Source organism: Akebia trifoliata, chromosome 1 (assembly GCF_017979445.1).
Source record: "Akebia trifoliata isolate Shusen 1 chromosome 1, ASM1797944v1, whole genome shotgun sequence".
In the NCBI taxonomy this organism is placed as follows: Eukaryota; Viridiplantae; Streptophyta; class Magnoliopsida; order Ranunculales; family Lardizabalaceae; genus Akebia; species Akebia trifoliata.
The window spans coordinates 31,702,132-31,718,174 of record NC_141375.1 but is presented as its reverse complement, the minus strand read 5'-3'; the positions used below and the strand labels follow the sequence as shown (position 1 = coordinate 31,718,174).

Sequence of the window (16,043 nt, the reverse complement as noted above, 5' to 3'; positions counted from 1 at the left end):
AAAACTTAGGGTGCTGAACATTTCCCATATATATATATATATATATAATTTAAAAACATAAATAAAAGATCCCTAGAAATTATCTTTCCCATCTTTATAAAGAGCATGAAACTTCAAATTAACTACCAACTAACATAACATGCTCAACAAACTTCTCAATGTCCGTATATTCTTCACTCCTTCTTTCTTGCGCCACGTGTCACCTAAATCAGCCCCTCCTCCACTCGATGAGGGACCGTTACCTTTGAGGATCATCCATGCTGGTGGGTTCGTCGAGTACTACTACATGGCAGTCCCTGCCATCAAAATCATGGAGAAGTATCCATCATTCTTGCTTGCTCGACCCGACATTTTCAAGAGACCATGGGATTCACTTGTAAGGTCAGAAGAGATTCTTACCCCAGGAGAGAAAATCTTCCTTGTACCACGTCATACGGTGCAGAAACTACGACGAAGGATCAGAAATCATGTCGAGTCCTGTTCCTCATCATCCCATGGCATCTCTGATGATGATGGGTCTGTCTCACAACCTAGCAAAGATGAATTTTCCAGTTCTACTAATCATGTAAGATTATCTAGTTTGGTGTCTAAACATAATTCTATAATGTCTAAGGGTCAGACGACCGAGGGTGATTCCTCAAGGAGCATGACGGGTTCACAATGTTTGAGGAAGTCGGGGAAGAAGGTGCGAAAATCGGTTATGTGGCATCCAACACTTACAGTGATCGGCGAGGGATCATCGGCTCCTAGGGCCGATGACTGACACTTTTACGTACAAAGGGCATTAGGATGACCAAAAAGAACTTGGATGGAGATAGTGAAAGTAGATATGAACTTATTCTCATTAACAAAAAAACTTGATTTTTGACAGAGTGAAATGAAGGAAAAAGATTTGTTTAGCCGATCCCAAATCTTTGGGATAAGGCTTTGTTGTTGTTGTGACATATTGCCAATATATTTTTTCTCACCTCAACCAACCATATTTAACTTTTTATTCTTATACAGCAAATCAAAATTTTCATGTTCAAAGTGATCACAGTTTTAGGTTTGAATTTCTAAAAATTGGGTTTTATTGGAAAAGAAACACATCAATGCAAATTATAACAAAGAGAACACAATTAGTACTTCAAATGTAAAATAGATCTTATTTCTTAGAAAATCAATTCTACCAAGACCACCTATTTTTATTTTTCTTCTTGAAATTCCCTAAAAAAATCCCCAAATTTGATAAATTGGTTTTGAAATCAAACCTAGGTTTGCATAATTTAATTGAGCATTTAAACCTCTTTCTGTTATTTAAAATCAACAACAACAAAGCCTTATCCCAAAGATTTGGAATCCGATAAACACATCTTGTTCCTCTATTTCATTTTGTTCAAAGCCAAGTTCGTTATTGAGAGTGAGTTCGTATCTACTTTTATTATGTCTAATCAAGTTCTTTTGGGTTTTCCTCTCACTCTTCTAGAATCTTCAACTTGAGTACATCTTCTAATTAGGGCTGTAATCAGACCTTGCGACTTTCTTCTCTTAGTATTTTGCTTCTCCTCAATTCTATTATTTGTCTCAATAGAAAAATTGCTTCGATGTTGATCTTGACAATTAAAATCAGTACAAGTTTAATTTTACATCTCCAAGAAGAAATTTTTTTACGGTACAAGTTGTTTGTAAGGTGCCAACTTAAATGGTCTTGAGTGTTGAAACACCAAGATTCCAATCCATGGTCTTTTGATCATAATAAAGCAACCAAAATTTGCATAGCTTATGCCTTATGCCACTGAACTTGACAAACAATCTAGCTTCATAATTTGTGGGCTACAGGCCTCTTTCATATATTGAAACTTAGGTGGGTCAGATTGTAAGGTACCCAATGTGGAAGTCCAAACTCAAAAATACAGAATCACAGAAAAAATGGGGTTTCTCCAAACCCAAAATTTTAATTAAATTATTAGTCTCTAAAATTAACAAGAATATTTATATGGGTTAGCTCTCTCACCCATCCCTCTGAAGAAAGTTCAGCACAGACGGTTCGGTGGTAGTATTCTTTACATCTACTAGCTTTTCCATATTGCCCTCAACATTGAACATTGGTTTTCACAGAAAATTGAATTCTGCTTTTATAGAAGCTTAATCGTATCCTCCTTTGGCTCCCGCAAGCTAAGAAAGGTGTAAACTGACATTCCAAAAAGAGCAGTAACAGCTCCGCATATGCTCACCACCCCCGGATCAGAATTAAAAAGTAAGTAGCCTCCAAGCATTATCACACAAGTCTTGAACTGGCCTAAAACAACATGGGAGATTGCAGACGTTGCACTGCAAAAAGTAATACTAAACATATTTAGGCCTACTGAGTCCCAAAAATCATATAATTTTAGCTAAGAGTCATGGACTAAATAATCAACATCATATATGTATATTATGCATTTGAATTTAATAACAATTTCCCAAAATCTGGATTCTGAATCACAAACCTTGCCTAAAACATGAAATTGAATATGAAAGAGTGAGTTAACAGGACAGAATCTCACCCAAGTGACAAAGCTGCGGACAATTGAATGAGAAACCCAAGAGCAGCTGATAGAAAAATAGCCAAAGTGTTAGAGAAATTCCAATTGAAGGATAATACCCCTGGTGGGTCCAGCCATGGCATCAATGCCAACAAAAATAAAATGGTCACAGGTGTAGTCTTCCACATCAACCTACATTCAGACATATTGATCCATGTAAGAGTATGTACTGAGAGCTTGATTTCTTTCTAAAAAGCAGAATTAAATTACTATTTACGAAGGAGCGGTCCAATTGGCTTTTTGTTGCAAATCAGACCAAAGAATTTTATTTGTAGCACTTGGAATTATCCATGTTAATGCAATACAAGCACCAAAGAAATTGAACTCCACATCTGTGATGGTCGCCACTCCAACTCCTACTGAAACAACAATAAGAGCCAGAACCTACACCTCGAGTAGAAAATTTAACAATAGTAAGAACCCTTTAATTATTAATGATCATATACCAAGTTTTCGGAATTTTCTTGTTATTTACGTAGAGAACCTTGAAACTCACCTTATAGAAAGAAATCATTTTTCTAAAGAGAATAAACTCTGCAAGAGCAATTGTTGGAGTGGTGGAAATCTTAGCCATCTGATAGAAACCAAGACTGCACAAGATACATTTTAACAATAGAAGGAGCAGTAATGTAGCGAAATGTTGTAAAAAGTTAGTATTGGGAGAGATATAAGTATACTCTTATCTTACCTGTTATGCTTTAAGCTGACATTGGCTAGGCCGGTGGAGAAAGCCATTACAGTACCCAAAGAAAAGAGAGAAGAGAAATGTGTGTATTTGGAGGGAGGAGAGATAGGAAGTGACAAGAACGACTTGAAGATGGCAAGTAGAATCCAAGCAACGGAGTAGTGGACCAATGTGAGAAAAATTGGGAAGTTAAACCCAATCTTCCCCATCACCTATAAAAATAATTTAAACCAATCAAGATGAATCAAATAAAAAATAGTAAGAGCTCACCATTGATGAAACACAAGTAGAGATGGGATAAGGATAATGGTTATATAATAGAAAAATGAATCACGTCAACCAAACAAATGATTGGAGAAGATAATTGGAAATCACTCAATCAGTGGATAATCTGATAACTACTCAATTTGACAGCTAGAATCTCTCATAGCTGTGGATGTATCCAATCTCCAAAGAAGGGAGAAATCACTCAACTCTAAATGAGGTCAAGGCTCACAAGTTGAAACGATGGCAATATAAAATTAATATTAGAAAGATATCCTTCATTCCTTCATTTCATTCAATATTTATAGGCTTCCATGAGGACTTCCAAGAGACAACTAAGAACATTTCAAGTGGAAGATACATGAGGTAATTAGGGAATATAAAATAGCATAGAATCATAACATGTGGGAAATCAAATCCAGAATAAACGGTTAACATCTGAAGCTAAACTGTAATAAATGGTTTAAGTCTCAAGATTGACTATAGAATACTATGATAAAAACCTCCATCTAGTCTTCTGGTTGTTGGAAATTGTAGGAACATATGAAGAGACACTTTACTATTAAAAATTTGGCTTCCAAAAGATGCTAAAATCAGTTGGTTGATGGACTTAAAGTTTGACCCATAAAAGATCCAATTTTGCTGCAATCGAACAATCTGAGAGGCACTTATGGCTATCAAGGTTTAAAGTTAGTACTCTGAAGTGCCTCTCCACACTCAACACATAGGCTACTTTACAAAATAAAACTAAATACTTACCAATTTGTTTGCTAGAATCATTCCAATGGAAACTGTGAAATTGAAGGTCATTGCTACAAATGGCCCACAGAACTGTTGTTGTTGACGTTTGGCTGCTTTGGAAGTTCGAAGTTCATTGATGAGAGAACCTCGCACTTCTTCCAATGAACGGCCTGGCATTTTAGAGGGAGAAAACCAAAGAAATTCAAGAACAAAATAAACCAAGTATAAATGATAAAGGGTGAGTTGTTGAACAAAATTTCACTCTCTTGAAGCAGAACTAAAAGTACAACATTATTGTGTCCTGTACTAAAACTTGCCCGTCTGTATAAGAGAGAAAAAAGGTGTGCATTGTCATATTGGGGAATTCATAGAAATTATCTAAAATAACTAATCAATAATATCTTCGTGTAGGCGTCGCAAATAACAAATTCTCAATTGCACAAAGAACTTTATAAAAATAATTCTTAGAGAATAAGAATAAAAGAGAACAATGTAACTTGCAGAGAAACACAAACTTGCAGTATCAAAGGCACATACAAGAATGAGCTCTAACAAAATATATTATTCAAGCTTCCTTAATTAACATAGAAAATGCTTAATTTTTTGTTAAAAAGGTAAGAAAAGGATTGATCAACAATATATTGACAAACACCTCTGCACCAACTTAAATGAAAGAAGAAAATAAAAGAGAAGCTCAGTATCTGAAACTAAAACTCAACTAACAACAAATGCTATAATGGCTTGATTTGGAGAATATAAAGTAGCATTTAATGGAATCTTAACAGCCCAATTGTAGAAGAAGAAGAAGAAAAAAATAAACTACAAAGGAAATTGTAGAAATATTAAAAAAAAAAAAAAATAGTACTTCAGTTGAAACAAAACTTCAAATAGCAGAATAATAGGAAGAACAACAATTTACAAGCTCAAATACACAAATCCATTTGTTTCAATATATGTTAAAACATGAAGAAATATCAATGGAACGCAAAAATTCAAGCAAATCTGCTTCACCTCCATTGCTGTCTTTCTCTTTGATGAGCTTCCTTGTATCTCTCCCAAACAATGAATCCAACAACCCCATTTTTCATAAAAGAAAAGCATCAATCAATCAATCAACTCGATAACTATCAAATTAAATTGTGCCCCCCAAAAAAATCAGAAAAAGCTTCCAAGAAGAAAGAATTTATAACAGAAAAAAGAACTAGAGACTTAAATGGGTCCCTTTTGTTTTGATCCGCAAATCACCAAACAAAACAAAACCATAAGGAAAGAGAAGAATCCTCAACGTAGGATGATTGTGGAGTTTTGATCCAGTAATCCTCGGAGTTGGGTGGCTGACCGCCTCCAAGTCCTATTTTGGTGCCACATGGCCCAGTCAACGATTGTCAACAAATTTGATTCTGATTGGTGATTTTCTAACGTGGAAAAATTGCTTGAGATAACCAATCAAAGTTACTTTCGGAGTACGTAGCATATTACGTAACGCATAAGGGAGACGTGAACAGATCGCGCCATCTGTCCTAGGAGATTTTTTAAACTTGGGCTACGTGTAGAGCTTGTTAAGTTTTGCACGGAGCTCAAGGTATCGTTTGCTAAACTTATCCAAAACGAATTTGCTTTTGCTTACTTCTCGATTAGAAATTTAAAAAAAAAAAAAAACCTATACGGAGCTCCAAGAATTGAACTCGTGACTATAGTCGTACTCCCACGGAAAATTCTTTAAAGCAGGTAATTTGCTACACTTACTAATATAAAAGTTTGATACAATCCTTTAATAGGTCCTGAATAATGAAAAACATTATGAGAAAAATCATATCAGGTGGCTAAGAATCAATTATGAAAATAAAGTTGAATTATTTTGGAGATAGAAAACTCTTTGTGGGACATCAAACTGTGTTGGAGATCACCCAATTGATGTGAGATTATAGCTAAGTTCATTGAACTGGGGGTCCCAATTCTCCGATCGTTAAAAGTGTTACATAAACATCTTAAAATGACTCAGTATGATTGGTCCCATCTTCTAGTGTGACGAGTGATTTCTATGATCTAAAATAACAGAGTTTGATATCCAATGGTTAAAAATCATTGACCAGACTATTCTACATCTAACGGCTGCAAGTCACTACTAGAATGTGGAATAATCTCCAAAGCCCAATCAATTGGCACGTCTTGGACCGATCGACCACAAATCTTTCCGCTGGCTTCATCATGTTGACATGTTAATGTCTTCTACCGTAGGTGATGGACCCATTTAACCAAAGGTTTAGATAGGATGAGAATGACAAAGGATTATTAGATCGAACATTGAACAATTTACAAGTGAAATTCCAAACAATTTTAAAATCTTACACAGTCAATAACCAAAGAAAAAAAAAAAACAGAAACCGCTAATGAATAAAATTTCCTTGCACTTTGATCAAATGTAGAATTAAAACCATCTAAAGATGAGTTTAAGCTATAAATAAATCTGGTGATGGCTATAGATGAGGAATTTACAAACTTTATTTATGGAGGAGCTTTTGTTCGAGGAACTCGTTTTCCTTCCTGATTGAATCCAGATCTGCCTGTAATTTGTCAATGTTTAAGCTGCGGGTGGCCATAGTTGCAAGCTTTGCTTCCTGTTCGGCTGCTTCCCTTCGAGTTCTGTCCGTGGCAAGGATCTTCTCAGAGATCTGTTCAAAGCTCTCATGAATGCTGGTGAGGAGTCTATACGCCTGTCGCCTCACTGGGTCTTTCTTTGCATCCCTACAAACAACAGTCACTCCATCAGAGAAGAAACAACTTGTGCTCTCTATTTTATGGAGATTTGAAATCAATGTCGGATGGTTATGATTATGGTTACGGATCAAGTAAATCTATCTTGGATGGGATACACTAGATGTCGGTAAGGGCAACACTCTGCATATACACTTGTGATATTACAATGTGCACTTTTGGATATCTTCACAAGTCCCATATGATGTTCAGGTGTTGTTTGGGGGCTCAGTATTATATATCATTTGACACTTCATACCTGAACATAGTTTCATCAGCTACTGCATAAGTTCTCTGAAGGCGCTCTTGGATGGAATTACTCTCTATCTGAAGCTCCCGAGTTTCTTTTAAGATTCGTTCGATATCTGCATCTTGTTTCCTGCTGTTTTTTGTGATCTCAGTTATCCGCTGAATATAGGATTTTCTAGAAGCAATTTTGGGTTGTTTCTCAAGTTCCAAAGAAAGTTTAGAAAGCTCCTCCTCTCTGTGACCAACAAGATAACAACCAGAAGAAAGCGATAAGAACATGTAATTATTTAAGAATCTGAGACACAGTTTAATCAGCTACCAGAAAAATCTAAAGAGTGCCTATTTGAACGGATTGGGCTCTTCTGACCAACTCATGATAACTACAAAATGGAGAAATATGGGTTATATGTATAGCTGAGGTCTATCATCCACAATGAACCCTGACTTCACACATTAATGTCAAAATCCAGAACCAAATTGCCAAATTTACTCCCCCTAGACCAAACTGTGAACTGGTATAAAGCAAACCAGTTCATGGTACATAAGGACTTGAATGATCAAATGCATGATCATTGAACAGAGGGTCAAGGTCATCCAGGTGATACGATTCTAGGGTTATGCTGAGATATAAATCAAATGGCCCAGGTTGATGAGTTGGTGGGTGATGTATAAACTCAAGTGTGAGGGTACGGTACATTAAGGTTGATAGCTCTTAGAACCATTGTACTTGTTCTTGCAAAAATTGGTTTTTCATTCTCTAGGGTTATCTTGACTTCAAAAATCATTCTAACATAGGCTTCATGCACTGCAAATAGTTCATAAAGAATCCAGGTACTTATATCAACAACAAAACCCGAGTTTCAAATTTATTTATCAGTACCTGTTTCGGATTTCGGAGATAATAGCCTCTGTTTCCAGCTCAATTTCTTTCACCCTTAGGCGGTTTTCTTGCACCTCTGGTTGTTGTTCATGAAGTAACTCTTCAAGGCTTCTTTTTTTCTCTTCTAGAGGTTTTATGGAAGCATTCCTATAGTCGATGGTGCATGGTAGTATTAAAATCAACTACTGAATAAGCATTCTAGTGAACAATTAGTTTTGTTTTATAAAAAATTGAAGTCTTTACAAGTATTATATAAAGTGTTTTGTGGTCCTACTCATGTAATGGTTTAAAGTGAAACCATGCACTGTTTCAGCTGAAAAATATACTCCAAAACAAAATCCAAGAAATCTCGACAGAAATGGAAAGAATTGCAATTGCCTACCACTGTGATTCCAATTCCACAAGATTTTGCCTTCCTGCTTCCACTCGCCTATTTAGCTCTTCGATATGTAAGTCAACAGGATGTTGATCATCCAATGCCATTTCTACCGCTGCTTTCAACAGCTCATGCTCACCTTCTAGATGTTGACATTCTAAAGCCTTAGTTGTCAAATCCTGCTTCAGCATCTTTTCTTGACTTCGTAAATCTTCGATCTCATTTCTTATCTGTAAAAGAGCAATAAACCGACACCCCTTATCAAGAGCTATTACCTATGGATAAAAAAAAATCATAAAGATTAAGATTTCATAGCAGGTACAATTTTTATATGAACCAATCAGTCATTAATCTGGTCAAATCACAATCTTCAAATATATCTATACCTTGGATGACCGTTCTTGAAGAGAAGACAGTTTCTCCTCAAATTCTGTAGCATGGCTATGTTTTCTCTGGGCAGCACTTTCTTTGTTTCCAGATGCATCCCTTCTTGATTTTTCAGATTCTTCGATTGCATCTTTGACATCTTCAGCACTCCTCAGTTCCTCTTCTCCAGAAGTCTCTAAAGACCCATTGACAATCGCCTCCTCAGCAACCGTATCTGTCTCTGGCACCTCTATCTTCAGTCTTAACTCTTCCAATCTTGCATTAACTGTCTGATAATTCTGATCCACTCCTGGTTCATCAAATTTTTCTGCCCGACTATTCAAAGAAGCTTCAAGATTATCTTCTTTTGTTCTCACCAATGCCTTGATCTCATTTTTGTCCGCAATATTTCCACTTTCTGGTGTTTCAGATAGTCTCTCCACCAAAAACCTCATCAGCTTAAACGAGCCCTCTTCAGAAGGATACAAGAACTGCCGTAAGCAACACATACATTCTGCTTCTAAGAATAATTTCAGAACAATAAGAATAATGATAACACAAATTAGAAGAAAAAGACATGGAAGAAGTACGAATGAATGAATAAAAACATAACAATACTAGCGAGAGAGATCTATTCATTCAAAGGAGCTCAACTCCTCTCATTCAGAAGAGATACCTGCATTTATGCTTCAAGAGCAGCGAAACAAGTAAGATTGAAAACCATGTTTCACCCATAACCACTGAATGCATTATGTAAACCAGGTTTCAAATGGGTTACAATTACAATTACATATACAAAACTATCACGTGGAATCTCTTTAGAATACAAAGAGTCCACCTGAGAAGTTAATGCAATCTAACTACAGGCTAGATCGTAAGGGCTTCTCAAAATGAGGAGATAATGTTTTGTGAAGAGTGACCCTTCACCATTTGTGTGGAGCATTTGGTTTAAAACCAAAAACTATGATAAGTATAGGTCGGTAACATTTTGTTGTTGATTAAGTAAAATCTTCAATTGACCAACTTTGGGCTTCAATTCTAAAAGGGTTTACAATATCCGTTCCACTGATTTGATTCACAGTTGGGGATACCATAATCAAGAGTTATTTTGAGAGGCAAATGCATTTGGGGGGCTGTTTTGCTTTGCTTCATACTTCAGTTGCTAGTGAGGGTGGCATAAAGCATTAACCATTGTACGTGGCCGAGATTTCAAAATTTCGTCTGAGACATCTTGTTTATCTCGGGAGATGGTGTGAAGTCTGAGACGCCATGTAAATCTGTCTCGTTGCTGAAATGATACCAAGATGACTCCGGTGAATCATCTCGTTCTCGTATGAGATTTAAAACCATGGTGTTAGTGGTCAGCAGTCAGCACTCAGTAGAGGTGAAGGTGGGTTAAACGGGGTTTGAACCTACGTTGTGAGATCAACACTTCTCAAAGCTTACCAACTTAGATAATTTGGCCAGTGCGAGTTTGAATGAGTATCAAAATTCATGAAGAACTGGTTTCGTCGACTAGCCTTTTATTCCATCAACAATCCACATAAATCAACAAGCAGATATACTTTTACTTGGGTTTACGTGAAATTTTCGCAAATTATACAGAAACGAACAAGATACACTAAATTGAATCAAATTTTCCTTGATAAAATAACATCTGAAGCTGAAACGTACCTGATGGAAGCTCATATCACCTCTGTAACCTAAATTTTTAATGGCAGAAGAGATTTCTGCACAGATCTTATATCTCTCCGCCATTGAATCCGGTAAAGAAATCGGAAACGATAGAGAATCGTCGATCCTGTGAAGCGATCGAGAACAGATCGAAACCAAAGCGCCTGGAGTAAGGTCTCGGATCGTAGAAACTCCCTCGGGAAGAGAAATTCCTGAGTTCTTGAGAGAGTTGAATAGAATCTCCTGAGCTTCCTCCATGGCTGATTGAAAAACTAGGGTCAGGGTTTTTCGTTTTCGTTTTTCTTCTCAGATCCTCCAACACTGAACACTCTAGGCGCCGGCGGAGCTCAACATGAGTTTTTGATCCATGGGAGACGGGGAATTGTTTTGTTTATGGTTTGACAGGGTAGTGCGACTCTCCTGGTTAACTCGACCGTACTCGGAGGATTTCACACTTATTTCTAGATAGATGGCTGCTAATGCCACACCAATTCCTATATAAGAATTGCATACTGTAAGTGTGGCGTTAGTAAACGTTGGTGTGGCAATAGCAGTTCTCTATTTCCACCATATTTCTTTAGCGGGTGTTTGTTTTGTATTCTAGAATCTGATTTAGGATTCATTCTAGCATCCAATGGTATGTTAGGTTTTGTTATTTATGTGTCTTTTGGATAGGATAAATTCCTCTTTTATAATCCTATAAGAGAGCTGCTATGGCCACACCAACTTTTACTAATGCCACTCCAATTCCTATGTAAATCACCAAAGAATTGCACACAGTATGTACATGAATAAAAGTAATTTATTTTGGGTTTTGAAAGAAACAAGAGGGTGTGCAATGGTTTCAGGGCTTGGATTTGGGATTAATGTTTCAATGTTTATTCATGTACTATGCTTCTTCCATCTTATAGTGAAGAATATATGATTCACCCGTGGGTATTGGGTGTGGGCACCATTGCCAAACCACGTAAATTTTGGTGTTCTTTGGTTTCATCTTTTATATTCTTTGCTATTTTCTTCATAATTGTATTGAATAGGTATATCCAAAATTGCTAAATATAAAAGCAATTATTCAACAAGCTAAAATAAAAAAACCAAGGACAACCTGTGTCACAAACGTTGAAATAGGGTCAGTAAAAGGAGATTCTGATTCTAGATTCTAAAATCAATTTCGATTCTGATCATTCAAAATTAGAATCTGGAATCAGAATATAACAACACAAAGCAAACAACCATGATTTGGAGTTCATGAAACGAGTTGTACACGGGATGTAACTGGTGGCTCCAGACCATATATATATATATATATATATCTTATAAATTGTTCTGAGACTCAGGTTCAACTTGGACACGGGATATGGATCCATCATCTAAGCTCTGCTCCGCGGGCAACATAGTTTCAATAATAAAAAAACGTGGCTCTGGACAGAATGGGATGGAGGACTTTGGGATTGATTTGTTGTAGCAGTGAAGTGTCATTGGCATGGATAAGCATATGAAGCCTTTGAACGTATGTGAACTGCATTTGGTGGCATTCCATTTACGACACCACATGCATGGTTCATGGTGCCTAGCATTTACCATGTACTTCAATTATTTCATGTATTATTAGCTAATAAATGTAACCCCCCCAACACACACACCAAAACAGAAAAAAAACAACCTTAAATGTTGGAATTACACACTCGTCAAAGAAACACCACCACACCCTTTTCATGTTTTCATTATGCTTGAGCAAAATAATGCTCTTTGGTGCAACAACAATCACTCCAAGAGTGTGTTAAAACAAGCCTAAAAAGTTCCATATTTCCAAGCCAATGTCCAAAAAATTTCAGCAAAAGCGTGTGATCCACCAACCAATATCTTTCCAATAATAAAAGAAAAAAATATGTATATAGGAAAGATTTTGGTTAGTTATAGTTGAATCACCTTGCTACGAAGTCGGTAAGTCCCATTAGATAAAGTTGGCCTTGTATCTTGAGTTCTTCCATCTAAAAAGGCATGGATTTTCGAAAAGAGGAAGAAATTGGGAGAGAGGAGGAAGGGGCAATGTCTTTCTCCCCTCCAACCATGGGAACTATGCAAATCACTGTCAGCAATGGATTTGGTCACAACATAGAATCCATGCCTCAAGCATGCATGATAAACAGAAATTCAGAAATAGATATAGAAGAAGAATGTTCAAACACCAATAAGGGTTGCACTCTTCCAATTTTTCTCAAGGTATTCGATCCTTATCGACACTTTTGTTTCGCATTTTTTGCGATTCTATTCATGATGGTTATGTTGTACATGCATTGAGGATGAGCCATATTGCATTTTTTGTGACATTTTTAAATCATAATGTCTCACTAATGGATTTTTATTTTTTTTTAATGAAAAAATTGCAGTTTGAAGATGTGGTGTATAAGGTGAGAAGCAGACAGAGCTCTTCTAGTAATCCAGTGAAGGCTATGATGTCAAAGGTGGGATCACAGATGAACATGGAGCATGAGAAGTACAAGAATATCTTGAAGGGTATAACAGGAAGCATAGGGCCTGGGGAGATACTTGCTTTGATGGGTCCTTCTGGTAGTGGGAAAACAACCTTACTCAAGATATTAGGTGGTAGATTGCATGAAACAAAAGGGGTCATCACTTACAATGATGTTTCATATAATCCAGCTCTTAAGAGGAGGTTAGTTAATTTGTCCAAGTCAAAAGGAGAACCTCTCTCTCTCTCTTTCTCACACACACACACACAAACATAAACACACGCACACACACACAAATAGAATATCTATATGTGTGGCATATGTAATAGTTGGACCCATATCTGATATGTTCACCTAGGAGCCCTCTTGGACCAAAATCAACTCAATGGGCCTATGGATGTTTTCCATATGTAGTGTTTGTTGGGGAAAAAAAAATCCCAATTTCAGTCCTGGGATACGAAATTAATTGAAGAGAATGAACAGGAAAAAGTTATAAATCACAACATACAAATTTCCGTTGAAAACCCTAAATCAGGGAAAAACCACGGAGCCACACCGATTTCACTATACTCAAAGACCAGGAAAAGGACTTATAAGTTTTCTCCTGCGGAAAACAACTATAAATTCCCTGAACGAATTAGCATCGTATCACACAAGTATGGAAGGGCTTTGGCTTGATTAGCAGTAAATCCTTGTAGACCAATTACCATCAGACTCCACAAAATATAACACTATTATTCTCTTATGTAGGGTATTATGCTCAATCTATGAGACATACATGTCATAATTATGCCATTTATATTCCTATAGAGAGATAATTTTAGAGATTGATGACTTTACAGGATTGGATTTGTGACCCAAGATGATGTACTCTTGCCTCAATTAACAGTGGAAGAAACTCTGGTTTTCGCTGCGTTCCTGAGACTTCCAAGTAACATGAGCAAGAAACAGAAGTATTCAAGAGTAGAGATGATAGTAAAGGAATTGGGCCTTGAAAGGTATGAGAACAAATATGGGTAAACTCATTAGTCTTTGTTTTCTTTTGTTAACCAACATTTTTATGAGTTTTAACACCAAATAGAAGGAAATGAAATAAAATATAACTACGTCTAGCTCTATATAATAACGTGTTTCATTACAGATGTCGTCATACAAGAGTAGGAGGCTCATTTGTGAAAGGAATATCTGGAGGTGAAAGGAAAAGAACAAGTATAGGTTATGAAATTCTAGTCGATCCATCTCTATTATTGCTTGACGAACCCACTTCAGGCCTCGATTCCACTTCTGCAAATAGACTCCTTCGAATTCTTCAAGGGATCGCCAAGGTAAATTTTATTTTATTTTATTTTGTTTTCTTTTTTCTTTTTTAGACCAACGGCACCATTTCTTACAAAGAATAAAAACTATCTTAATAGTTTCTGTTTAATGGATCAACAGGCAGGAAGGACAATCATCATAACAATCCACCAGCCTTCAAGCCGAATGTTCCACATGTTTGATAAGCTTTTGTTGATATCAGAAGGCTATCCGTTATATTGTGGGAAGGCTATAGAGTCCATGGAGTACTTTTCATCTTTAAGGTTCGTTCCCGAGATAGCCATGAACCCTGGAGAGTTCCTACTAGACTTGGCAACAGGGCAAGTGAATGATATAAGTGTCCCAAGCGACATACCAACACAGCGCGGTACTACTGAATTTGAGACAGATGTAATTAAAGTGAGCAAATTTTCAAAATTTTATGCCTTTTTTTTGTGTTTTCTTTAGATCTTTTTATTGACATTTGTTTCCCATGACATTTTAGTACTTGCAGCTGAAGTATAGCATTGAGGTCGAACCGAAAGAAAAAGCTAACCATCGGACGATGATGAGTGTGGAACATCTTCAGTTAGCTGTTCAAATCAAGAAAGATTGGACCATGACTTGGTGGCAGCAGTTCATGATATTATCAAAGAGAACATTTAAAGAGAGATGTAGAGATTACTTTGATAAGCTAAGACTAGTTCAAGCTCTTGGAGTTGCTGTCTTATTAGGCCTTCTTTGGTGGAAATCTAACACTAGAACAGAAGCTCAACTCAGAGATCAAGTAATGTTTCAAGACTTAAAACTAATGGGTCCTGTGGGATTTTCACCTACTCAATTATAACCACATTTTCAATAATTGTATTTGTGTTCCTTGTTGTAGGTCGGCCTAATGTTCTACATTTGCATTTTTTGGACATCTTCGTCGATATTTGGAGCAGTATATGTTTTCCCATTTGAGAAGGTCTATTTGGTGAAAGAAAGGAAAGCCGACATGTACAAACTTAGTGTATACTATGTGTCTAGCACTTTGTGCGACATGGTGGCTCATGTTTTCTATCCTACATTTTTCATGCTCATTGTATACTTCATGGCTGGCTTCAAAAGAACAGTTCCTTGCTTCTTCTTAACACATTTTTCAATATTGTTGATTGTGATTACAAGCCAAGTAAGTCAAGAACCTAGGATTAATTCAATTAGATTCATTATTTTTACAAAACAATTAAATGATTTTTTTTTTTCTATAATAGGGAGCCGGGGAACTCTTCGGTGCTGCAGTTCTAAGTATAAAACGAGCTGGAATGATTGCCTCTCTTGTGCTAATGTTATTTCTCCTCACTGGAGGATATTATGTGCAAGTACGTATTTCCTTTATAGTGTGATTTTTCTCCAAAATACATTTTTCTCCTCACTCAAATAGTTGATTCTGTTTCGATTTTGTCGCAGCATATACCAGAATTCATGCAATGGTTGAAGTACTTATCGTTCATGTATTATGGGTTTCGACTTCTTTTGAAAGTCCAATATTCTGGAGATGAATTATATGAGTGTGGAAGCAAAGGTGGATGTCGAAGTTTGCAGAGTTCACCCTCTTTTGACACAATAAACTTGAATGGTGGCTTAAAAGAAGTCTGGGTTCTACTAGCCATGGCTCTCTGTTATCGAATATGTGCTTATATTTTCCTTCGTAGAAAGACAGACATTTGTCAACTTTGAA

The 16,043-nt window shown here is 36.5% G+C and overlaps 3 protein-coding genes across 9 annotated transcripts; 1 reads left to right on the top strand and 2 right to left on the bottom strand.

The window, feature by feature from the left end:
- Positions 1–1,902: 1,902 nt before the first annotated feature.
- LOC147411777 (nucleotide-sugar uncharacterized transporter 2-like) lies at positions 1,903–6,380 on the bottom strand. Of its 4 annotated transcripts, none has more exons than XM_086452353.1 (7): positions 5,266–6,380; positions 4,273–4,424; positions 3,253–3,461; positions 3,061–3,154; positions 2,782–2,948; positions 2,526–2,696; positions 1,903–2,310 (listed from the first exon to the last, which is right to left on the bottom strand). In XM_086452353.1, the coding sequence occupies exons 1-7, from the start codon at positions 5,333–5,335 to the stop codon at positions 2,115–2,117; spliced, it is 1,059 nt and encodes a 352-aa protein (XP_086308479.1). In that variant the 5' UTR covers positions 5,336–6,380; the 3' UTR covers positions 1,903–2,114. The 4 variants fall into 4 exon arrangements, with proteins under 4 accessions (XP_086308479.1, XP_086308487.1, XP_086308491.1 ...); XM_086452361.1 differs by having other exon boundaries at positions 2,821–2,948; XM_086452365.1 differs by lacking the exon at positions 1,903–2,310 and having other exon boundaries at positions 2,522–2,696.
- A 144-nt stretch (positions 6,381–6,524) lies between these two features.
- Positions 6,525–11,015, bottom strand: LOC147411776 (coiled-coil protein). Of its 4 annotated transcripts, none has more exons than XM_086452318.1 (6): positions 10,554–11,015; positions 8,900–9,370; positions 8,520–8,743; positions 8,138–8,284; positions 7,268–7,492; positions 6,525–6,999 (listed from the first exon to the last, which is right to left on the bottom strand). In XM_086452318.1, the coding sequence occupies exons 1-6, from the start codon at positions 10,809–10,811 to the stop codon at positions 6,756–6,758; spliced, it is 1,569 nt and encodes a 522-aa protein (XP_086308444.1). In that variant the 5' UTR covers positions 10,812–11,015; the 3' UTR covers positions 6,525–6,755. The 4 variants fall into 4 exon arrangements, with proteins under 4 accessions (XP_086308444.1, XP_086308468.1, XP_086308452.1 ...); XM_086452342.1 differs by having other exon boundaries at positions 8,900–9,351; positions 10,554–10,695; XM_086452326.1 differs by having other exon boundaries at positions 8,900–9,393; positions 10,554–10,693.
- Positions 11,016–13,096: 2,081 nt separating this feature from the next.
- Positions 13,097–16,042, top strand: ABCG26 (ABC-2 type transporter family protein). The gene is made up of 8 exons (XM_086455926.1): positions 13,097–13,230; positions 13,870–14,025; positions 14,169–14,352; positions 14,465–14,743; positions 14,829–15,110; positions 15,210–15,494; positions 15,577–15,684; positions 15,773–16,042. Exons 1-8 carry the CDS (start codon positions 13,112–13,114, stop codon positions 16,040–16,042), a joined length of 1,683 nt encoding a protein of 560 aa, XP_086312052.1. The 5' UTR covers positions 13,097–13,111.
- The last annotated feature ends 1 nt before the right edge of the window (position 16,043 follows it).